General features: G+C 30.7%; 1 protein-coding gene across 1 annotated transcript in view; it reads left to right on the forward strand.

Moving 5' to 3' along the window:
- Positions 1-23,560, forward strand: part of nrm (neuromusculin) — an 851,931-nt gene that overhangs the window by 821,976 nt on the left and 6,395 nt on the right. Inside the window, exons 23-24 of the mRNA XM_081726627.1 lie at positions 15,892-16,473; positions 18,945-19,245. Coding sequence (XP_081582753.1) covers positions 15,892-16,473; positions 18,945-19,244 — 882 coding nt within the window. The 3' untranslated portion in view covers position 19,245. The remainder of the gene's footprint in view (positions 1-15,891; positions 16,474-18,944; positions 19,246-23,560) is intronic.

Raw genomic sequence — 23,560 nt, forward strand, 5'->3', positions numbered from 1 at the left:
AGCGCATACTGCAGTGTGAGCAAGACATAAAATATATTTTAACGCATATTGCTGTTTGTATATATTCATAGTGAAACCTGTAGAAAGTGTAAACAAGTTCTACATTAGATAACGTTTTATGTCAACTATTTGTTTCCAATAACTATTTTTAAAAGATATAGTAGCTCCTTATGGTAAAATGGTTCTAAAAGAAATGTTAAAATTCATTTTCTTCTAGCTAACTTCAGAATAATAATTGCATAATGTGTAATGAAAATTCCAGAAATTAATAAAGAAATAAGTAAAATATAAATGAGGAAGTGTGTACATTGTATTTATGTATGCAATAGATGTAAAATTAAGTTTTCATAATAGATAATAGGGTTTTATAATTATTGAAAGCACATATTTTTAAGAAAAAATCTTATTGTTTTGAATTTAAGACTTAAATATTAATTTAGGATCAAAATGACACGCAATTTCTCCTTTTTGTTTACACGTTTTATTTATATTTATTATTTAAGTACTATTTCCCTACGTAAGATGAATTCTAGCGAACATATGTTCGAAAGTGAAACGTAAGCAGAGTTTTCAACAACTCGATACTTTTTTCTTCAAAGCTCGTCCACAATGTGGAAAGGAATCAGGTGAATTTCAGGTTTAGTTAAAATATACAAATGCTCTGAGTTACTTATTCGAAAAATGTGTGTATATATAAGCTAAAGCCACGATGATATTCCAACTTCTTATGTAATTTCTTTTCGGGTGTTCAACATTGCCAGATCCCTGTAACCAAATTTCAACTTAAAGTACTATTATTTTACGTATTTAAATTCTGATTTCTAAAAATAGCTTATGATCAGGAAGTAAGGTTACAAAGCCTGCAGTGAAACGTTGTATATATTATTTCATACAACCAATACAGCCAACGGATAGCACGTACATTAGGTTATCTTTCGGCATAGTCTCCATGTCGGTTGATGTATTTGTCACATGGTGGGATATGTTTGAAGATTCCTTCCTGGTAAAAATCCTGTGCTTGTGTGTTTAGCCACGTTGTCACGAAGTATTTCACTTTCTTGTATGAAGCGAAAAGACGGCCTTCTAGGTGCTCCATCAAGTGCGGGAACAGGTGAAAGTCGCTTGGAGAGAGGTCCGGGCTATAGGGGAGGTGGTCGATAATGTCCCAGAGAAACTACTTCAACAACGTGGTGGTCGGTCACTGCGCACCTCATCGGTTTTGTGTACCAGCCGCAAACTTTTGACACCATGCTGACGAAACATCACAGTCTCTCCGAAAACCTCTACCGGAGGCCGCTGAATTTCAGCCGCGGTTACATGTTTTGCCTACAGAAATCCACTTACTGAATGGACTTCTTCGCGAGACCAGTTTCCCAAACGAGTCGCCATTTGTGTTTACATATTTACATACAAATAGTGCCGTAGGTGGCGGGTGGCTGAAACTCTGCACAATTGCCAACTCCATATATTAAAATTACCGCACACTCCTCATTTCTCTATAACAGACGAAACTCCAGAAATATCGTCCTTGTAACCTTAGTTTCTGAATTTTCCTCGTACATTTTCTAGATTGCGGCTTTGTTCACGGAAGATAAAAATAGGTAAAAAAAGTTATAAAAAATATGAATAAAATAAAAAGGAATCAACTTATCACGGTACAGGAGTGCAAATAACACTTTGTTGATCGCTGCCGTTTACATGTGATATTTTATTTAATAAAAGTGAATGTTCTTAAGACTACTCTGTTAATGATCACGTATATTTTGTACTGAAGCTACCAATTATTTCATCCTAAGCTCTATTTAGATTTCTTCTGAGTTGTAATGTATTTGTGTGTACGTGGGAAAATGCAAATTTATTTATTTCAATATTACGACTTTAATTTATGTAAACTTACGTTAGAAGCTTCGTAATTCTGTTCAAATAGATCTTTTGAAACACCTCTGATGCTAGATATATTATGTTCTAAATCACAAATACATTCTTTGATTCGTGTTTTGATGTCTCGTTTGAACATACATATCTATGTATCATTACAGTGACAAGTAACTGCACAAATACCTGTTTCTTTGCTTTCTTTATCAGCAACCTAATTTTTAAAAGTCACAATTTGAATCAGTCATAAGCAGAAAAAAGTCTTCACTCAAGTCAGACAAAGAAAATCTAAGTAGAACTTGAGTGAAGTAATTGATAGTTTCAGGAATAATTATGTTGGATTATATATATATATATATATATATATATATATATAAATCCTTTAAATATATCTATATTCATTTAATAATAAATCTTCCAAAATTTACAAGTGTACTATAATTCTTTTTAGTGTTTTTTAAATTCAAATTTGTTTACATTCAGAGACTTTTCAACAGTGAATAAAACTAAGAAGGAACTTCAGAAAAGTATGGGATCATTATTTCCTCAAGAAAATCTACAGAGAGATCATTCAGAATATTTCTACTCGTTAATTAAATCTTAGATTCACTTAATTGCTTTTCAGACAGGCTTTGAGGAAAACAACAACAATCGATTTGTTGAAATATCAGACAACGTTTCACTGATATACACTTGTATGATACGATTCATTTCACGTATTACAAGTATGTTCACTGAAAAATTTAACGAATTATTCTTATTTTACTTCTATACGCTTTGAATATGAAATATTGCTTATGTAATAAAACAGTAAACGAGTAGGCTATTAATGCGTTATTCAACCATCAAGCTAGCATATTACAATTTAATTTAAAGTTGAGTGAAAAAGAACAGAAGCACAACGGGTAAAGAAATATAATCTTAGCGGGTTTTCATTCTTTTTTAAACAAAAAAATAAATTGATATAAATGTGTACAGTGCAAGATGGCTATTCAATTTAAAAAGTTGAAAATTAAACTAGTTTAATATTAAATTGCACTTATATTTTAATTTTCTCTCTTCACTTTTTAGAATTTTTCGTTATTATAGCATTGAAATACATCGCAGAAAGTATTTCACAGAACAAAAGTAGGAAATTCTTGTGTAATATTCCAGAATTTCTTGATGCTATTAATTCATTAGTTCTTTGTATACATTCAGTTTATCTAAAGTACTCTTGAGAATATTAGAACAATCTAGAAGTACTGAAACATATTCGATAATTAGTAAAATTTATATTTGGATATCAATCCCGTAAATGTTCATTTCATGAATTATATATATTTTTTAAAAATTTGATGAACAGATCAACACAATATCGCAAATTTTATTATATTTCAAATCACAGTAAAGTACATCGCAACTTAAATTATTTTTTTCCTTCAAAAACTCTCATTCACAAACCTTTAAATAATTGTTTACATGACTAGTTGAAATATAGAAGGTCATTATTAGCAGTTAGAAGACATAAATCAAACAAGAAGAGAAATTATATTTTGACAGATGTCTTGATTGGTTTAGCGTTCAAAATCAAAGAAAAATCATATATGAAGCACTTGGTATAATCTTTCATGAATCATTTTGTTCTGAGCTACCTGAGTAGGTAATTTATATCATTTATCAATACAGAATGAGGAATGAGTCCATTCTTTCTGTACCAATTGGCATAGGTTCTTCAGTTGATTTAACGCTTAAAATCAAGCCAAAAATATATGTGAAGCACTTGGTGTCGGTCGTTTGTGAATCGCTTTGTTTCAAAGAAACTGGAGTAGATAATATGTATCATTGCCCAGAACAACTGAATCAGGAAAAACAAGGAGGAATTTCAGGAGTATAAAGAAAAAACAATATACTAAAACGAAACTAAAATGAACTCTACAAATAGACTAATACATGTTCTTACCTGTTTTTATTTAGTCTTTGCATATACGTTTGCTTGTAATTGCAGTTATTTTTGTCCTCATTTTAATATATACAGATAGTACTACAGTAAAAATAATCAAGTAGTATTACAGATGCAAAGAACTCTGCGATAAATCAGAATTTTCTGATGCTTCTATTTATATTCTGTCTGACAAAGCCATCCGATCATGATTGGGTTAATCTCCTTTAGGTTTAGCAATGATGTCGACCCTTAAATGATCAGAGCTAGATTTTCCTCAAGAAGCTGTAAATCTCATTTCTGGATCAAGTGATGCAAGTTAATTTGCCTTACTGCTTGTCTCAAGAGAGTTCTGTAATGATAAATTCTGTAAATGCTACCACAAATAACGCCTTTTCAATTTGCTCTTCTTTATCCGTACAGTTACAGTTAAAAAAAACAAGGAACACGTTACCGTATAAAAGTAAATGAAGTAGAAAAAATCGTTAAGAAAACGGAAGGTTTCTTATTTCCCGTCAAATAGTCCAATATTACGTTAATCGGAGTATTACTGTTTCAGTACCCACTGTTATCTTCTTCGAATCTAAATATTTTCAAGCTTAGAAGAGTAACGCCTTCTAAAATATTGAAATGTATTATCAGTCATTTCTAATTTGTTTGATCCTATTTTAAAACTATTGATTGCGAAGAACCAACTATACATTGTTACTGTGAATTCCTAAGGTCCTTGTACAAACATCAAAGCTTGTACAAACTTCTTTTACAGACCACAGCTGTTATTATAACTAACTATGGCGCCATATTTTGAGTACTGCATTTGTAGAAGACAGAAGTGCAAAATCATACATTTCAGTGATAATTTAGCGCGAAACATGTTCAAGAAATCTTTGACTTCAGTATTTTTAGTAATAAAATTGAACGTGTAATTTCTTATTTTGACTTCAATGTCTATGTTCAAATTTACAAACACCTTTTCACAGAATAAACTTCTGCCATAACTTTACGTTGCTTGTTCTAATTATTTCGTCTGCTTAACATAATTTCGAAAGCATTGAGTGAGTAAAAGAATTAATTTCTTTTAATGTTATAATGTGTGTAATTTGTACATTTCTTTGTTTTATCACGTGGAAAGAATTATATCTAGAATTACAAATTCCATAACTAGTTGTGAGTTTTCATGAGGCGAATTTATTTAATTACTAGAATATTAAGATTGATACATTAGAAAAAATGAATAATAAATCTTGATTGTATAGACCGAAAGAAATATTTGCATTATAAGCAATAAAGAAAAGTAATATTAAATATCTGCAGAATTGCATGAAGCAGTTGTGTACAAATTGCTGTGAATTAATATGAATCTTCTGGTCTGAGATATAATCTGTAACCGTTTTTTTATTATAAATGATATACCGCATGATTTCATTCTTCGTACATTATGTGAAAATGACTCCTGGAAGAAATTTGTACCCTGTATTACTTTGTTAGAAATTGAAAAATGTTTTCAAGATGTCAAAGTAAATTTATAGGATAGTAGTTTTCTCACAGGCTATACAATATTACAGGTTTCACTATGATTTTTTTAACGTCATGCTTATTAACATATTTACTTTCTTTTATGATACCAGGGATGAAAAATCTGATAATATAGTAGTACTTTTCTAAAACCTCTTTCAGAATCACTCTAGATAAAGAAATAGTTTCCATTCTATGTCCCAAAGAAGTATTATGAGATATTTTAGCTGCTTTAAATAAGTGTGAAGTCAAACACTTTTAAAACTAAATTTCTAAAGAAAAGTACACTTGTAATCAGTAAATAGTTTTAATCAGCTAGAAAATAGAAATTATGTATTGATATTGCATAGTGTATCAGTATGTGCCATAGGTTTTCTTTCATCTCGTTGATAATTTTGACCGACATTTCCCGTTTCTACTTCTTTTTAATTGAGGTAAAATAAAATACAGTTGTATTGTTGATTAACTAGCTTATTTGATATAAGCCAGCTTTGCAGGCTTCCATTACAAATGTTATGGGTTGCATTAAATTAACCTAAGAACTTAAAACTAAATTTAGAGTATATATCATTAAAATAAACATAAATAAATAAATTAAAAATAAATATATCTAATAAAATGAAGCAATGAAAATTATCATTACTGAGCGAAGGCTGTGACGGATTCTATCCTAAGTTAGATTGGTTAAAAAGAGTAAACAAGTTTTTCTCTAATATTATTAATAGTCTACGTTTTAAATTAACATGGTTAGCATAATTTCGTATCCATTACATATACTCAGTATCACAGTGAGATCAAGATACAGACACCGAGATAGTACTTATGTAATGTTGCCGCTGATGTTCTCAGTGATGATCAAAAAATGTTACTTCCACATCTTTTAATTCGCACATGCTCAAAGGTATGTCATTTCTGAATACATGTGTAAATGTCTGTTCCTTTGGTTTATTTGAGTCTAAATTTACTTCCTCGTTTTATGGGTACTGTGGCGTTGTGCGGGTTGCGAATATCCAAACTAAGGAAACATGATATATATGGAACTTCTAGTATAACTTGGCGATAATGATTAGGTATCAAAATTTAAGATATATATATATATATATATATATATATATATATATATATATATATATATATATATATATATATATATATATATATATATATATATATATATATATATATTGTTAATCGAGTATCAAACCAAGAACTGACTGATGAAAGCAGTGAAATATCTGTAGTAACACTGATATCGAACATTTTACAAATATTTTATCCGTTTCTAATACTGTAGAGCAGCGTTTCCCAACCTTTTTCAACTTGCGGCACACTACGGGTGTAACTTGAATTCTCGCGGCACACTGATAGATATTATTATTATTATTTGCAAATATAAAATACCATGGTAAATTTTTTCTGTGATTACTGATCTCCTCCTACACAGAGATGAAAACTCGATCACTGGTTTTCCCCTATGCTAATTCATTGTGTTTATTTTTTATTCTAATTTTAAAATAGAAAACAATCGCAATGAAATACAGAACTCAGATTTTTAAAAATACGCTTTCTTTTTCGAAAACTGTATCCAACCTTTCACTAAGAACGAAGATCACTAAATAACGAACGAACGAACAAACAAATGTCTTGTACTTTTAACTTTGCTGTTTTAACCAAAACTGGTGCATATTTTTGCAATCACACAGCTTGCGATGCGTCGAAGTCAAAACACAGCTGTTGAACAAAGTTTTGTTCTGCCATTCACGTGCCAAAGTGTGTTCTACGAACGTTCAACTTGACGCGTACCGTACAAGTGCTTCTATTTCTCGGTGTTAGTATGACTCTCAATTGAAGCATAACATAGCAGCTAAACGTGGAAACGTGTACGAGCCAAAATGCTGTCTGCTACACAGTAATAGATGTAGAATAATATATTACAATTACAGTAATTTTTCCATGGTAGAAATTCATAGTAATGTGAAATACTAAAATACACATTTTTTCCTTGTCTTGCAATTTGGTTGCTATAGAATTAATAATTTTGTTTCAATTTCCTCGCGGCACACCAGTGTACCGCGGCACACCGGTTGGGAAACGCTGCTGTAGAGTAAAACTGCGGTCCTAAGTAAACTGTCGTTATACTGTCCAATGTTAACTACAAGGCAAAAACTGCTTCGAGCTTTCTCTGTCCTGTCTATTTAAGGATGAGAAAGGCTTGAATTGGCGTCCGTCTCAGTTTTGAAGTACCACTTGTTTGTGAAACCATCAAAGTGAGAAAGTTTGTAGATAAAAGTCCCATCGACTGACTGACGGACTCATCCAAACTAATGACGGAATCTGCAATCAAGTGGTCTCGATTTCTTTAAGAAATACAGGCCACTGGATACAGTTTCAAAGACTAGTCAATAGCTATAATGCAATCTAAATTGTTATTGCCAAGGCTTATGTCAAATAGACGGTTGAATCTGCTTTTCTAAGTGACTGATTATTTCCTGTTGCATTTTTATTCAAAGAAAGAAAAAGAAACTATAAAGAACGAACGAACAACTTGGTTTTTCGCCCTTGTCTATCTGCTTGATAAAATTAATAAAACTGATTTACATACTATGTTATTAAAAACAAAAGTTTACACTTATATGAAATTAGTATTCACTTGCTGTCGTCTATAAGTTTGTCTAAAAATTATTGATCTTTTGATGCTTAAAATTGAGAATACATTTATTGTGATTTGAAACTAACATTAAGAAACCACGTATGTGCCATTTTGTTGGATGATCTGCCATTTTCCGCCAACACCATAATCCCGTCGCTATAAAACGTATGTGGTTTCGATTCAAAAATTGGGACACGTTGATTTCACAGGCCTCTTTTGAAACTAATTAAACTCCATTAGGGAGTTCTGCAAAGACCGGAGCAAATAATAATCTGACGGTGCTAGGTCCAGGCTATATAGTGGATGCATTCAAACATCCCGGCCAAATTCCCTCAATATTTGACTGGTTATTAAAGATATATATATAAGGTCTGGTATTGGCAGCGTGGTATACGACAACTTTCTGTTGACCAGCTGTTTATTTTGGATTGCTTGGTACACTTGTGCTAATAATCGACAGTACAGATCTGAATTTATCGTTCTGCCCGGCGGAAGCAGCTTTTCATGCACAATATCCTTCCAGCCCCATCAAACTCACGGTATAACTTTACTGGGCGTTCGTGTGACCTTTGCCGCTCATTGTAGAGCTTCTTCTCGCTTCGATCGTCATCTTTTCTGCACATTGTTGTGTTTCTCGCAATATTTTATCATTCATGATTAATCTCTTCAGAAATGGTTTGAGTTTGTTACGTTTCAGTAGAAATTCGAAGATAAAAATTAGATCGAGTAAATGTTTTTGAGTCAGATCATATGACAATCAAACGTCGACTTTCTTTTTATAGCCAGCTTTTCACAAATGGTTCAACATTGTTTGGTAACGTATGTTTGGATCATAGGTGATGTCTTGACTGCTTAGATACTGATCTTGCTCGACTTTTGCCAGTATATCATCTACTTTTGCTGTGATTAATCGCTGACTGCGATGAGCATCTTAGACATCGAAATTTCCAGAACGAAAGCGGCTGAACAATCCCTTGACTATTGCATTTAATAACACAGGGCTGCAAATTGAAAAAAAAAATCATGTTGTTTTCTGATAATAGGTGGACGTAATTCTTTGTTCCTAGCTGATTACGAATAATGAGTTCGTTTTTCCCTGTCACGTAAGGTTTTCTTAGAAATCAATGTCAAAATTTGAGACTTTTTCCATATTCAATACTGCTTTATTATACCTTATTTCTTATCTTCTAGCAAACTAAAAAGCTTATTACACTAAATAACTGAACATGTTTTGTTTAATGTGAATGCAAACAGACAAAAAAGAATATAAGATTATTTTCATTAAGTCTGGAACCAAAAAGTTCAGCAGATTCTTTAGGCAAATTTAGGTCTCTAACTAGATCATTGAGCTGGCTTTGAGTGAGTGGTATAGGGTCACGAGATCCACTAGGGAGGTTGTAAACTTCATCTTCTATTTCACTACCTTCCACTAAATCACTGTACGAACTAGGATCACTTACAAAGTCAAGACTTGATGGAGATGTCGGAAGAGGCAAGTTTGGGCCGTGCAGCACAAGTATCATCGCAGAGGGAATGTTGGGATACACTATCTTTGTCTTGTTTTGAGTATTGTGTCCTACAATTTCACACGAGCAGAAGTAGCCATCGTCGCTGTAGTTTTTGGGCTCTCTCCACACCATTAGAATTGCGAGTGACATAGATGACGCTTTCCAGTGCTCCAGTTTCGTAACGCTTCCACACAAGATCTACACATATTATGTGGAGGCCACGATTTATCCTGATCTCCAAGTTTCATATGAGAGTATGCGAAATATGCTGTTCTTACAAAATCTGTAATTTTCTGTCTCTGTTTGCGTGGAACAAATTCACCACAGATGTAACAAAATACATTTGGTCTATTCTTACAACCACGAGATGCCACGGCAACACAGTATCGGTATTCAACGAACTACAGAACAAAACTAACCTAAGATATTAACACTTCATACCATTGAAGCACATCTAAGATTTGCGACAATTAAATATGAAATTTACTTGAAATAAGATAACAAGGTTTGATATAGAAATATTTTAAATAGTCATGCAGGCAACAGTTAGTTAATTTAATTAAATTAAACTTCCCTACATTTAAAGCACATTCATCTTTAAATCTATTACCACCTGGATAATTTCATCACGTGCTATCGACATCTAGCATCAATCACTTGAATTACGCTTGAACATGCATACCACAATCAACATATATAAATCGTGAATTGTAAGAAATTCTTGTGTGATATGAGAAAACTAGTGCCAATTGCGGTTTCAGCATGTTCGAATACATATAAAACACCCAAAATTATAAAAACAACAGAACCTTACATCTGATTATAAGGATTTCAACACTTTTTGAATACCTATTAGCTTCAATTCTTAGCCGATAAATGACGTTAGGTCTGACCTGTTATAACTTATTACAGCCTGAGATTTGAGATACTAACGCCATCTCGTGCACAAAAGGGTTACTACTTTTAAGTCTGCCTAATATTACTTAAAATCATAAGAAGCTTAGAAAGCAACTGCACTGAAATATTAATGCACAAATTAATTCTTTATTGATTATAACTTTTCGTTTTACGTGGCTTTAAATATTTATGTTGCCACTTACGTTTCATTTCTTATTTTTCTGAAAATTTACATTTAATCGTTTTCAGTCACTTGCGAGGTCTTTTAGTTATCGTTTGTATTACGTTAAAGATATGGTGCATATATTCTCATGGACATATCTATAATTAAAACAGTTCAATTTTTGGTATTCAATCTGTGCTTTATTTATTTCAACTTAATGTTTCAAACTCACTGACTGCGTTCATAATCAGAGTTCAACTAATTTCAGAATTGTTGTGTAGTTATCGTCGTATAATTTTGATTGTAACATTTTATAATTTTATATTTCAATATGAAACAATCAAATCTTGTAATTTACGGATTTATTCAAATATATAATAAAACAATTGTCTCAATTACTATTATTATTTTCGATCTTCTTATTATTATTATTATTATTATTATTATTATTATTATTATTATTATTATTATTATTATTATTATAAAATATTCCAGATATCAATCAATGAAACGTAAGTTGAAAGAAACAAAACCCAGATGAAATACCAAGAATTGAACTATTTAGATTATGTGTTGAATATAATAACAGAATGCAATATACTGAAAATACATATGTAAATTTAATGTAATTAGCACTTATATATAATGAAAATTCCATGAAAAACTTGTAATGCTTATTGTTTTGAAAATATATGGCACAATAACAGCACATACTTTGTTTCTAAATTGCATTATCTTTTCTTTATAAAGCAGATCTTAATTAAGATTTTTTTTTTTTTAACTTTTTAACTCCTCTCTTCAGTTACTTTGTGAAATGTAAAAAGAAGTAGAATATATATCACCATTGTATAAAAAATCAACAGTATTACAGTTTCTCATAGTTGTAAAGTTCTTATTTTTACGACAGGAATATATATAATTTTTATTGGCATGTTTTAAACAATTCTTCATATAACTTATATATACTAAATATACTGTAGAGTACATAACACATTCATGTTTCAACACATGTAAATGTGTGTAAGTGATATTAATGCATCATATTCGCTAAATATTTTCGTATGCATATTCCTCATCTGCATGAAAAATACACATAAGAAAATACTTAGCAATGTAATCCTTATCTCTAAATGACTTGCTTCACTGTTTTATACCTTAAGTCCAATTGTTTATGCAAAAGCCCTTATTTTGTATGAGTATTATTTTGTCACTTCCTGACCAAATGGTTAATACGAGTACTTTTTGTGCCGAATTCTATCCCCAGTGTGGAAATGCTTTCCTATTGGATATAGACTGAAGTAGTTGTTTGGATTCCACTTAAAGCAGTATGCTCTGTCTCGTACATCTCGGTGCTGGAAAAGAACCTTAAGCTCAAATAAATAAATAAATATTATATTTATGTCTTGAATTATAACTAAAGATGTAAGCATTGCGTTTATTTACATAGAATGGATCCGAAAATTCTCCTTTTTAAATTTGACCAAACTTGTAGAGCTGAAGATCATTTAAATGGAAGAATCTATTAGAAAATTCAAATGAAGTAAATTTAATATATAATTGCAAATATTAACGCATATGCTTCAATAATAATTGAATTCTTATTTAAAACCTTTAGTAAGATTATTAGCTATATGATGTTTAACCTACCACTCGTATTCTTTTTACACATAGCAACATTAAAAATATGTATATTCTAAATCCCATATTAATAAAGCTTATATCAAGTTGTTTAATTAGTAAATAGCATAATATACTCAGAAGAAAATGGGGAAAACTTTCATCAAGAAATCTTTTATAATAATTGACATGCCAGATTCTGAGGATGCACTTTGTAATAAAGAATTATATAATAAATATACAGGGTGTTCAGAAAGTAACTATGCAGTTCATAAATTGCCGTATTTTATTTTCCATAAACCACTTTAAACAACTGAAATTAACTCGAAGCTAAACTTTAATGCCATGGAGGGTATAAGATATGCTGGAAGTGATCCCCTTGCAGTTGAAGACACGTTTCTACACGTTCTTGAAGATGTGCAGAACACCAAAACATGGCACTGTATAGTTACTTTCTGAACACCCGGTATAATCAAAGCACCTATAAATAGAAATGTCAATATAGACATAAAATGTTATGTGTGACACATGATTGACAAGGTCGAAGCAGTTTTCAACTTTTGAGTCCACCAATCACACTATTCTTGGTGCGGATTTGGTAACATAATGCACTCTATGGTCAGTATTTGGTATAATCAAACATACCAGAAACATTGAAACTCAATAATCATATGACTATTGATATTGGAAGAATTAAGACAAGGATTAAATACCAATCGGATCTAAATAAATGCATTTTTTCAGTCTCATCTCATATACAAAAGATTTTATGAATTTTCAGTTTTAAAAACGATATAAATAAATCATCATTAGAATATAGATTAGGAATTAGAATTTAGTTCATGGAATTTACACAGAAATGACCAATCCATGTTTTGTCCTGTGACCAAAGTATATATATATATATATATATATATATATATATATATATATATATATATACAATAGATAGATAGATAGATAGCTATGCATATATGTACGTATCATATCTACAATAGTATCATGTCATGCTCAATAGAATGTATATTTATATAATCGTGGCGAGCATGAGGTATCAACATATACAATTTATTTTGTCAATAACTGTGAACTAGGTAAAGTTATTTGAATACATATTTCTGTAACTTAACTCTTGAAACACCCAAATTGCATCAAAATGACATGGCCAATCAGAAATGTTATTTTCTGTATGCTGACTATTAAGCATATTTTTGAAATTTCATGTATTCTTTATAGATGTTAACAGTGATATATAATGCTTTTATTTTGGAAAAAAAGCTTTATCGGTACTTATTGCGACGAAATTGGCAAATATTAGCATTCCTTGAAATATCAGGGATCTCGTTCCAAGATTTAAACAGAACATTGTGTTCTCCAAGTTAGGAGAAACAGTACTTAAATCAGTCCACTCATTTCAAAGTTACTGGTGAAAGGTATTATGTAAGCACTTTCACTCACAACTATATAAATATATCGTATTCCACGTGTAATATAATACATACATGTATAAGTCATGTTCAAAAACCTGGTTACTTTCTTTCCTAAAAAGCTTTGAATTCTTTTTACTGATGGAATTAAATTAAACAAAAATGAACCTTCCTTGTCTAGTGAGATCCTTTAGTCAAAGCCAAAGTACTAATATTTTCTATGCACGGTTACGATGATATGTTATCTCAAAGAGTAGGATGTCCAGGCTGTTTTAAACGTAACGTTATATATGACAACAAAGGAAACTTCACTGTGATTTTTAAAGATTTAAATGTAGTTTATAATCAAACTTGAAGTTTACTTTATTTAATGTTACTCTTCTCTATTATACAAAACGTTTTGGGGAGTAACAAATTGCATATGAATGAAATTATTATCGTGCTAAAAATGCTTTGAAATGATTATTTTCATCATTCAAATTGTGGGAGCAAATCCTTTAAATTCAGAACTAGTAGTGGTATTTCATTGACATTGTTCAATGAACGTCTAAATTGAGCATACTCTGGCATGATAATATTATACTATTTTAAAACTTTATAATGATTATTGGAGGAGTCTTTTATAATTTAGCGCTGGAAAAGTAACAAAACTACACATTACTGAATAATGATATTTGTAACATAAACTTGAGCGGTGTGAGGTTATCAGAGGTACGTAAATTGCAATTATAAAGTCGCCACAGAAAATTGTATGGCTCAAGATCGCTTCGAATATTCATTACCTGTAGCTTTAACTCCAAAGTTGGTTTATACTGCTGTCACTTATACTCTTCCGCGATTCACATTTTCTCAATTTCTTCATAATGATAATTTACTACTGGTGCTACCCTACATTACAATACTGTTCTAGCACGGCGTGACCTTCAAACCTGCAGCTTTCTATCGCCTAATTGAGTTGATTTCAAATATGATAAGAGGTCAGTGACTTCTATTCCTCGATGGCGAAATCGATCATTGGTATTTTGCATACGAGAAAAACTATTTGTTAAGGAACCGATAGGCTTTGACTTGGTATTTTGTTATAAGTGCAATAAATTGTTTCATAAGTCGTCGTAAATTTTGAGCCATTAATGGAAATTCGACAGAACAACAAATTTGGGCGTATTCTCCGTTGATTATTGCTTAAATATTTACGAATTCAGCATGAAACACTACTTATAAGAATACTAGCCATTTTATCCGAAACCAAATATTAACCCAGAAGCATTATATAAACGATTCGAAATTGGTTTTAAACTTTATCAATGGTACAAATGGAAAGTGTTTTCTGCACTAAATTAATAATTCGATCATAAAGCGGTGCAAACAAATTGCCACTAGTTCTTCTTGTGTAAAAATATTAATTGGCAATTGCGACGGCAAAGATTACATTATGTAATTCCAAGTTAACCAAATGGGACTGTTTTTCGCCCTCCATTCCTCAACAATGACATTGATACTTAAATTCTTGATACAAGAAAAATCCTTGCAGTTATCTCGTAATGACTTTCAAAGTTTTGCGAGAATTACTCAGAAATCATAATTTAAAAAAAAAAAAAGTGACCAGAAAAAACGCAAGTGAGCCATAAAGGGCTTTGCTTGCAGAGCTTAATAAATATCTTAGTGTATATTTAAGTAAATATAATTCTGCATTGTTTTTGAAGTTATTTTACATCCTAATCTTTTAGAATATTGCTCATATTTACGACAATTCTATTCATTTAATTTGTTCTTCACAATTTTATTACGCATTTTAACCATAAATATCAATTATTTTCAAATTTTATAAAATTATTTATTGACTTTACAATATCCTCCTTCGTTATTTTTTCAGAACTTTGTTTAACTAAAGGCTTCAAAGTTTGAATGAATACTCAAATTTAGTTAATTTATTTCTTTACTTATTTGGTGCTTACTTAGTACTCTTTCTTGAAACATATGATAACATTTTAACATTGTCTGCAAGTTTTACGAAATGCCTGATACCTATTATTTATATACTAAAGACTACACCTGAGATACGAAAAATTGATTTACTTTATTTATTTTCTAACTTTATTACGTATTTTTCATCCCTGGTTATCAACAAATTGTTTCAATATTGTGTATCTTATTTCTTATAACAATGTAAGTATACCTATTTATATGTTGTTTGATATTTACATTATGTTTAGTTTTGCAAAGTGTGTTTGTGTAATTACGTTTTTAATTGTTTTTGCTTTTTGCTTGCACGTTTACTGATATGCATTTGCTGCATGCTGCATCTTTGTTTGTTGCAGACTGCATCTGATTTTCAAGTACATAGTAGATCTCCAAGTCAGTTGAGTCATAATGGCTCATCAGGGTATGGATCCACAAGGAGCCATGTTGGGCCTCATATTAGTCAGAATCAATCTGGTCAAAGTGCAGCACCAAAGAAACAATACTGTTCTATGAGAAACCAAAAACCAGCGTCTCAAGAAATCAATTTGAGGCAAATGCCACAATTTCACTCGATGAGAGTTCTAAACACCAAATCACCACAAGCTTTAAATTCTTGCATGCCAAATACAAACAACATTGTAAAAAATCAAAAGATTTTTGAACTTTATGCCATGCCTATTAAAGAAAGTGCTGAAACAAAATGTCACCAAACTAATGAATCCTCAAAAACTAATCCAGAGCCAAATAATAATGGTGGAGAAGATGAAAGTCCAAAAATAACTGAAAGCCTGAACAATGCTCCTTCTGATAATAAGGAAGAACAAGATACACACCGCGTACCTCCAGTCCCTGCTCCTCGTGCTCAAGCATCTAAACCAAAACACACATATCAGAATGTTCCCATTCCCATATCGCCAAATGCTCAAGAAATGCCAAAGGTTAGTTTCATTGGAGCTTTTGTTGTATTTTCAGTAGTTAGTTTATAAGTTGGGGTTATTTCAGATTGACTTCCAATACGTAAATTATGCTTAAAATATTTCGTTAGTCACAGTTAATGATATGAATACCATAGTACATAAACCTAAGTAAGGATCTAATAGAAGAAAATCGTATTGTTTGCTAATGCTTTGAGAAAGGATATCACTGTAAAATAGCCAATACAATGTAATTATTTTTATCTAATTAATATTGTTAAGCTATTGTGCGTTGTCATAGTTTACATTACATAACTTACATGATTTTTAAATTATATGTATATATATTAGCAACCTTCGAATTCAAAGCATTAGTAATAACATATCTTGAAGATGTCAGCTACACACTAATACATGTATGTAATAAATTTTATTCATACTTTCATCATTTCTTTACTCTGTTACTCTTTCACTTACCTTTAGTAATGTTGAGTATCTATCTTCAAGTAACACTTGTATAGAAATCCAAGTATTAAGTTATAGTATGTAGCTAGTCCCATTGTATAGCTAGTACCTTCTAACTATGTATTTTGAATTTTTACTTGTAAGCTGGACTCTGGCATATATGTAGCAACAGTACTTGTTTATGTCCCACGTGAGTTTCATTAATTTATTTTAAAGTCCTTTATGTATGTGTGCATTTTTTTGAAAGTAGTGTATTTATGTTTCCTTTTAATGTTAACAACCATTAATAACCATTAACATTAATGCCAATACATGGTAAGTTTACATGTAATAATTTATCTTTTATCGCATGCAAAGTTGTATACATTTTTCATTATTAATTCATATGATTTATAAGATGAATAATTCCTTTCTAGTCATTGCTTTTCCATTGAACTTTTGAAGCTAACATGTATCATTCTTTTCCCAGTTTTTTTTCTCATGTTCATAAAATATCTTGATAAATAACAGTGTGAATATGTATATGGTAATACTAAAAAATATTAAACCTGTTTAGTATTGTCGCACCTCTTATAAACGCAAGTGTAATGCATTTGCGTGGTATACATAAGTTTTACACTACAGAAATCTAATTTTAAAGCAAGTCTATAGTAAGAGAGGAAAAATGTTTTGTTGTTTAAAAGTATTGTATGAAACAGTGTTGAAATATATTTGTTTTCACTCACAAATATTGAAAGTAAAAGATACTGGAAGACATTATTCTTTAAAATTCAGTAGGAGAAACTTTCTGTGGCCGTAGTAATTTTTTATAGATGTAAATGTATAAAGATTGTTTTGTTTCTTCATGGAAATTGTGTGAATTTAATGGATTAAAGTAAAAATATAAAGTTAAAATTATATGGAGCGAATGAGAGGATGATTCAAATTAACAAAAAATTGGCTACTTACCAATGAATCCTCACTAGGGGAGCCAAAATATTTTCCATGCGTTTCGAACGGAAGCTAGTTTCGTTTTCAGTGTCAAAGTAACAAGAATAAAAACGGATAGGAGATATAAGGTATAAAACAAGGGATATATACCACTAAATAAATGTTACGTAAAGAATTAATCATGAAATGTCATAATATAAAACGGGTAAATGTAATAGGTTCAGCAAAAACAAAGAAACAACGGGAGATTAAAGAATCACTCTTCAGTCATAAATATAAACCGGCTTTAAATCTAGATACTAGCAACATTGACAGACTCTAGTTACCTATCTTTGATGAATATTTTAAATCTGGCAATAGTAACTTAACATAGACATCGGGCTTCCTTCGACTCAGTTCACTCTTTTTTTCCACTGTGCTCTGCTCTTGACATTTCAGGATCCATTCTTTACGTTACATTTATTTAGTGGTATGTATCCCTTGTTTTATACCTTTTATCTTCTATCCGTTTTTATCCGTTTCATTGTCACTGAAGACAAAACTAGCTTATCGTTCAGAAACGTATGGAAAATATGTAGGCTTTCCAAGGAAGGATTCATTGGCAAGTAGCCATTTTTTTGTTAATAAAGTATTTACATATATTAAAAAAGTTTATTAATGATTAAAATAAATGTGCAAAACAAGAATCAAGCACATGATGTACGATACTTACCAATTAGAATCTGAGCTAGTACAATATATAACTTATGTTCAAATAAAAGAAGCAGTTCACAATTCAATAATTTACTCATTGCTTCCATGTGATCTTAATAAAAAGACAATAATTGCTATAGATTCTGTTGTTGTCAATGAGAAAAACAGTAATATTTGTTCAACTTCTCAATTCTGAGTCAAGGAATCTTTTAAAACACCAAATTTTGGGTGTTTCCCGCCACAGTGAATCAATATCACGCAAATAAATATTCACTAAGCATAAAATACCCTAAATTTCCAAAATACTGCAAAGGCACTTGCAATGTTAAGAGGTACGACATTAATTTTGTAGGAATTTTTCTCTTTCCTGTTTTATACTAACAGCATGCCTTACAATGTTATTACAGAACCTACCAAACCCTTTGAACCCCAAACAGCTGAATCATTTTACCACGAGCCAGAGCAATAGGACATATCCATCTCTCCATCAGTTACCTCCAATATTGCAGCAGCAGTTACAGTGCCATCAACTTTGTACAACACATGGATCTCATAGACCTGCCAATCCTTATATCACAGATAGCATAGTTTACGCGGATTTAGCTCTCACAAACGGATCGCATAGGCAAAGCATAATGAGAGAACAAACACCAACTGAATATGCTGTATTAAAATTTCATGACATTGGACAGGAGATCGATGTCTGAGGTGGGTAATGGTATTAATTTAAAGTGATAATGTCACATGAACAGAGCTACGTCGAAGGAATTCTATCGCACTCAATAATTTCATGTAGGAATGTACATATATTTTATATATATCTTACGGAATTTTAGTTATTTTCGACAATTCGATAGGTACCGAAACTAAGGAAAGATTTTTTCTTAAAGAAAAGTGAAGCTATTATTCGATGACTTCTTATTATAAAATCATCTTTTAAGAGAAGCAGTTGCTTTACTAAAATGCCTTAATTTTTGTTTTACTAGTTTCTTCTTCGTCTAACCTCATTTATATTTTGAACTCAAAATTCTTGAATGAAATTTAATTTCCGTATAAAATAATCAACTTCACAGAAAAATGTAGCGCTAATTGGTATACACACATACTCAAGTTTTCTCTCATAAACGTACAGAAAATGAATCAGCTTCAGTCATTACAGCCATAAGATGCTATATATATATATGACCGGTTAATAATTAACGTATAATAAATTTATATTTTCATTTTGTAATGAATTTTGTATTTAATCAGGATAATCAAGATTACATTTATAGTTCTAATGAAAAGTTCTTAGATGGTTCTTCATTGTAAGTGTTACCGTAGTAATGCTAAATTATTTTCAATCACCATTCCTTAACCAGATTTCACGGATGTAGGATTGTGGCTAATGCCTTTGTTAGTCAATTCTGTGGAATTAATTGAGTTAGAATCTAGTTCAAGCGCACCAGATATCTAACCAGGGATGACTCAAGTTGAACTTTGAATCTGGGGATAACCTATATATTTCCTGAAAAGGTTTGTCGAGTAAGTTCCAAAACAAGTTTCAATTTCTTGCCCGAAAATGACTTCACCCCTTCAAGGTTGGAAATATACAGAACAACTTGACCTATATGTCCTATATATCAAAGTGCTCCGCATGACTAGTATATTAAGAATATAAATGGAGTACTCAATTATATCCTATAGTAATAAATAAAACAAAAAAACATATGATTATTTCACTAAAAATAACCTATTTTTAAGGTGTGAGGGCCACGTAACTTACACTGTCTCACGATCACTCTACGGCGTGATAGTGAGGTTCACTAATATAGGATATTTATAGTGAAATAGTCATTTTTTGGGATTTATTATCTTGATACAGAACATAATTGGGTAGTGTATACTATATTCTTAATCTACTAGTCATGCGGAGTATTTTGATACATAGGATATATAGGTCAAGTTGTTCTATATATTTCCAACCCTGAAGGGGTGGGGTCACTTCCAGGAAAGGAATTGAGAAGCGTTTTTTTTTTCAGAACTCGATAGAGCACAAAACATCTTTTTTACAAGAATTGCATTTTTGTTCTTATTGCATTTAACCTTTATTGAGTTCTGACAAAAGGTTCATGATTTAGTATTCTATACACATGGCACATTTCGATATTTGTCAATTCTGATTTCACAGTTCGATTCGTAGCATGAAGAGCATACCAGAAAAAAGCATACATCCGTTTCTCAAAATTTACTCTATCTAGTTTTGAAAAAATGGTCCTCAATTGAAACCTGTCTTGAAACTTGCTCGATAAACCCTTTCAGAAAATATATAGGTTATCCACAGATTCAAGGTTCAACTTTGAAGTCATCTTAAGTAAGATAAAATTTGTATCCATTGTGTTATTTTTATTCATTAATTTATTTGAAATGATTTTGCTGATAGCAATCATACATTACTTATGTTACGTTTATAAATGCAAATTATTCTAAAACAGCTCCCATATCGTAGTCCCTACACCACTAAACAACTTCCTGGCAAACTTCTTAAAATGAGGCACTGCTAATTTCTATTTATGTTATTACAATTTGAAATTAACATAAAAGCAAGTTACGATATTGAAGACTTTAGATTAATCTAGTACTTAAAGTATGATGAAGTAGCGTGGTTAACGTTTCCAGGCACTGCCTATTAAGAAGTTCGTTGATTAACATGTAAAAAGTTGAAAATTAAACAATATATCGGATCTTTGGTTCTACAAGTTAAGCACTAGGTACTTGTTTTTTGAAAATTTTAATTTTACTCTTTTTTCTGTTACATTTGAATAGTTTAAAATGTGTATTAACTAGTTCTTTCTCTGTACACTGTGCACAATGATTGAGCATATATAAAAACTAAACTATAATGAAAGCCCAATAAGAATCTAGTGCTATTCGAGTGTTTTCGGAGTAGATTATATGTTTTGTTCACCTATCATTTCCAAAGTCTGGTAACTGATGATTCCTAAGAGAAGAATGCAAATGGTACCAACCTCGAGAATTTAGGTTTATTTCATTCATGTTTATTGGCTTGTAGTTTCTGTTCATTCCCTCTGACAACTCCACAGCAGAAGTGAACGGAAAATGTGTACTTCTTTCGAAAAGGAAATATTTCATAAAGTTGGCAAATCTGTATTTGGTTATACTAAAATGATATCGTGAAGGCAAATTATTTGACAACCGTTTTCGAAGGTCGAGTAATCTCACAACATCGGTGCAAACAAAATCAATAATTCTATCTGGTACCTTATCCGTTTGGTATATAATTTTCTCCTTAGAAGCTATGTAAAGAAGAGAAAGATCCAAACTCCCATAAAAAAAAACTTAAAGGAGATAAATTAATTTCTTGGTGCCATATTAGGCGTATCACCCAAAACCTTGTCGATGGAGTGAAGTGTATGTTTAAATATCCTAATCTATATTCGTTTCTCAACTGATAAATTCTTTATCAAATAACAGATTATATATATGTACTGGTTTATTACATGAACTTGCGGGATCATATGTAATTAATATTTCTCTTACACTGTAACTCAGTGAACTGAAGTCGTTCATATTGAAGAAATTAGTAATATATTTTTAATTACTGTATTGAACTTAGTCAAATTTCCAATTTCTGTAAAAGACTTTTGTCAATATTGTAAGTAAAATTAAACAATAGAATAGCTTGGATACTTAGTAATTTGGACTATAGATAATCATTTGGAAGTTTAGTTTTTACTTACTTCTTTAGTGAAGAATGCATGACTACTTATGTGGTTGGAAAACAAAGCATGTTTTTATTTAAATTTGTACAAAAATTATTATACTGTTGAACTTGGAATTGATTTTGTTTCAGATTATTTAAGTATTTCAGAAATTATTTTTCGTGTGTTGAAATTACATGTATTGAACTTTGACTTAATAGTGCTCAAAAGTTACATACAGTTGTAGTTAACAATTCCTTAACATAAACTTTTAATTTGGCATATCACAATTGCAGTTAATGATCTTCATTAAAATAAACTATCCATATATAAGTCCCAATTTGAGTCTTTTATTAGCATTTAGCCTACTTAATTTAGTCATAACAAGTAAATGATATACATATTAGAACTATTCCCAATATATTTATGTATGTATGTATAAGCATCGTCCAAAGTTCTTTTTAATAAATTCTTTTGATGTGTGAAGTAACATGAATAGAAGGTCTTCTTAGTTAATTACTATTTCCTTAACCAATTTCTAACTTTCACTTATTTCAGAGAAAAGTGCATGATAGGTATTTGCCAGTATTTTAGTAATTAGTTATATGGTATTGCTTTCTTCGTGTGGACATAGTTTTTCTTATAAAATTTTGGTTTCCAAAATATATTTATTTAACATATGTTCTCACATATGAATCGCTTGATTGTGGCGTATACAATAACTAATAAGTCGTTCACTTCTATTTCATATAGTTCAAACAAATTACATTGTTACGTTATAATATCATTTACGTTATATAACGCTTGATTACTCACTAACTAATACAGAAAAACTTAATACTTGATGCTATGTGGACATGAACAAAAAATTAAAATAAAATTAAATAAAAATCTTCATCATTGGAGCAAAACCCATTTGTGTTTTCTAGTTTGTAGCGCTGTTAGTAATAATTATGTCATTGTTTGTTTTGATATGTAATTTAATTATCTGCTTTTAAAAAAATTGCAAATAATTTTTGACTATTTCGTAAATTAAAAATAATCTAAATTTATCCAGTAATATCTGCAATAGAAATTAAATATGCCACAATAAGAGTATAATCGTTGATATTTTCATATTTTTACAATATTATACACACACAATGAATGACTACTGCTATTTGAAAAGTTTCTTTTGCATTTTCTAATTATGCGTTCTTTCAACAGGATGGTCCTAAAGCCAGTGTAACATACATTTTTTAGAAGAATAATGAGCTACAATTGAATGAGCTTGTAGGTATAATTCGGTGTTATATTTATGCTTGATAATTACCTCCCCATAC

Source organism: Thermobia domestica, chromosome 9, assembly GCF_964235325.1.
Source record: "Thermobia domestica chromosome 9, izTheDome1.hap1.1, whole genome shotgun sequence".
In the NCBI taxonomy this organism is placed as follows: Eukaryota; Metazoa; Arthropoda; class Insecta; order Zygentoma; family Lepismatidae; genus Thermobia; species Thermobia domestica.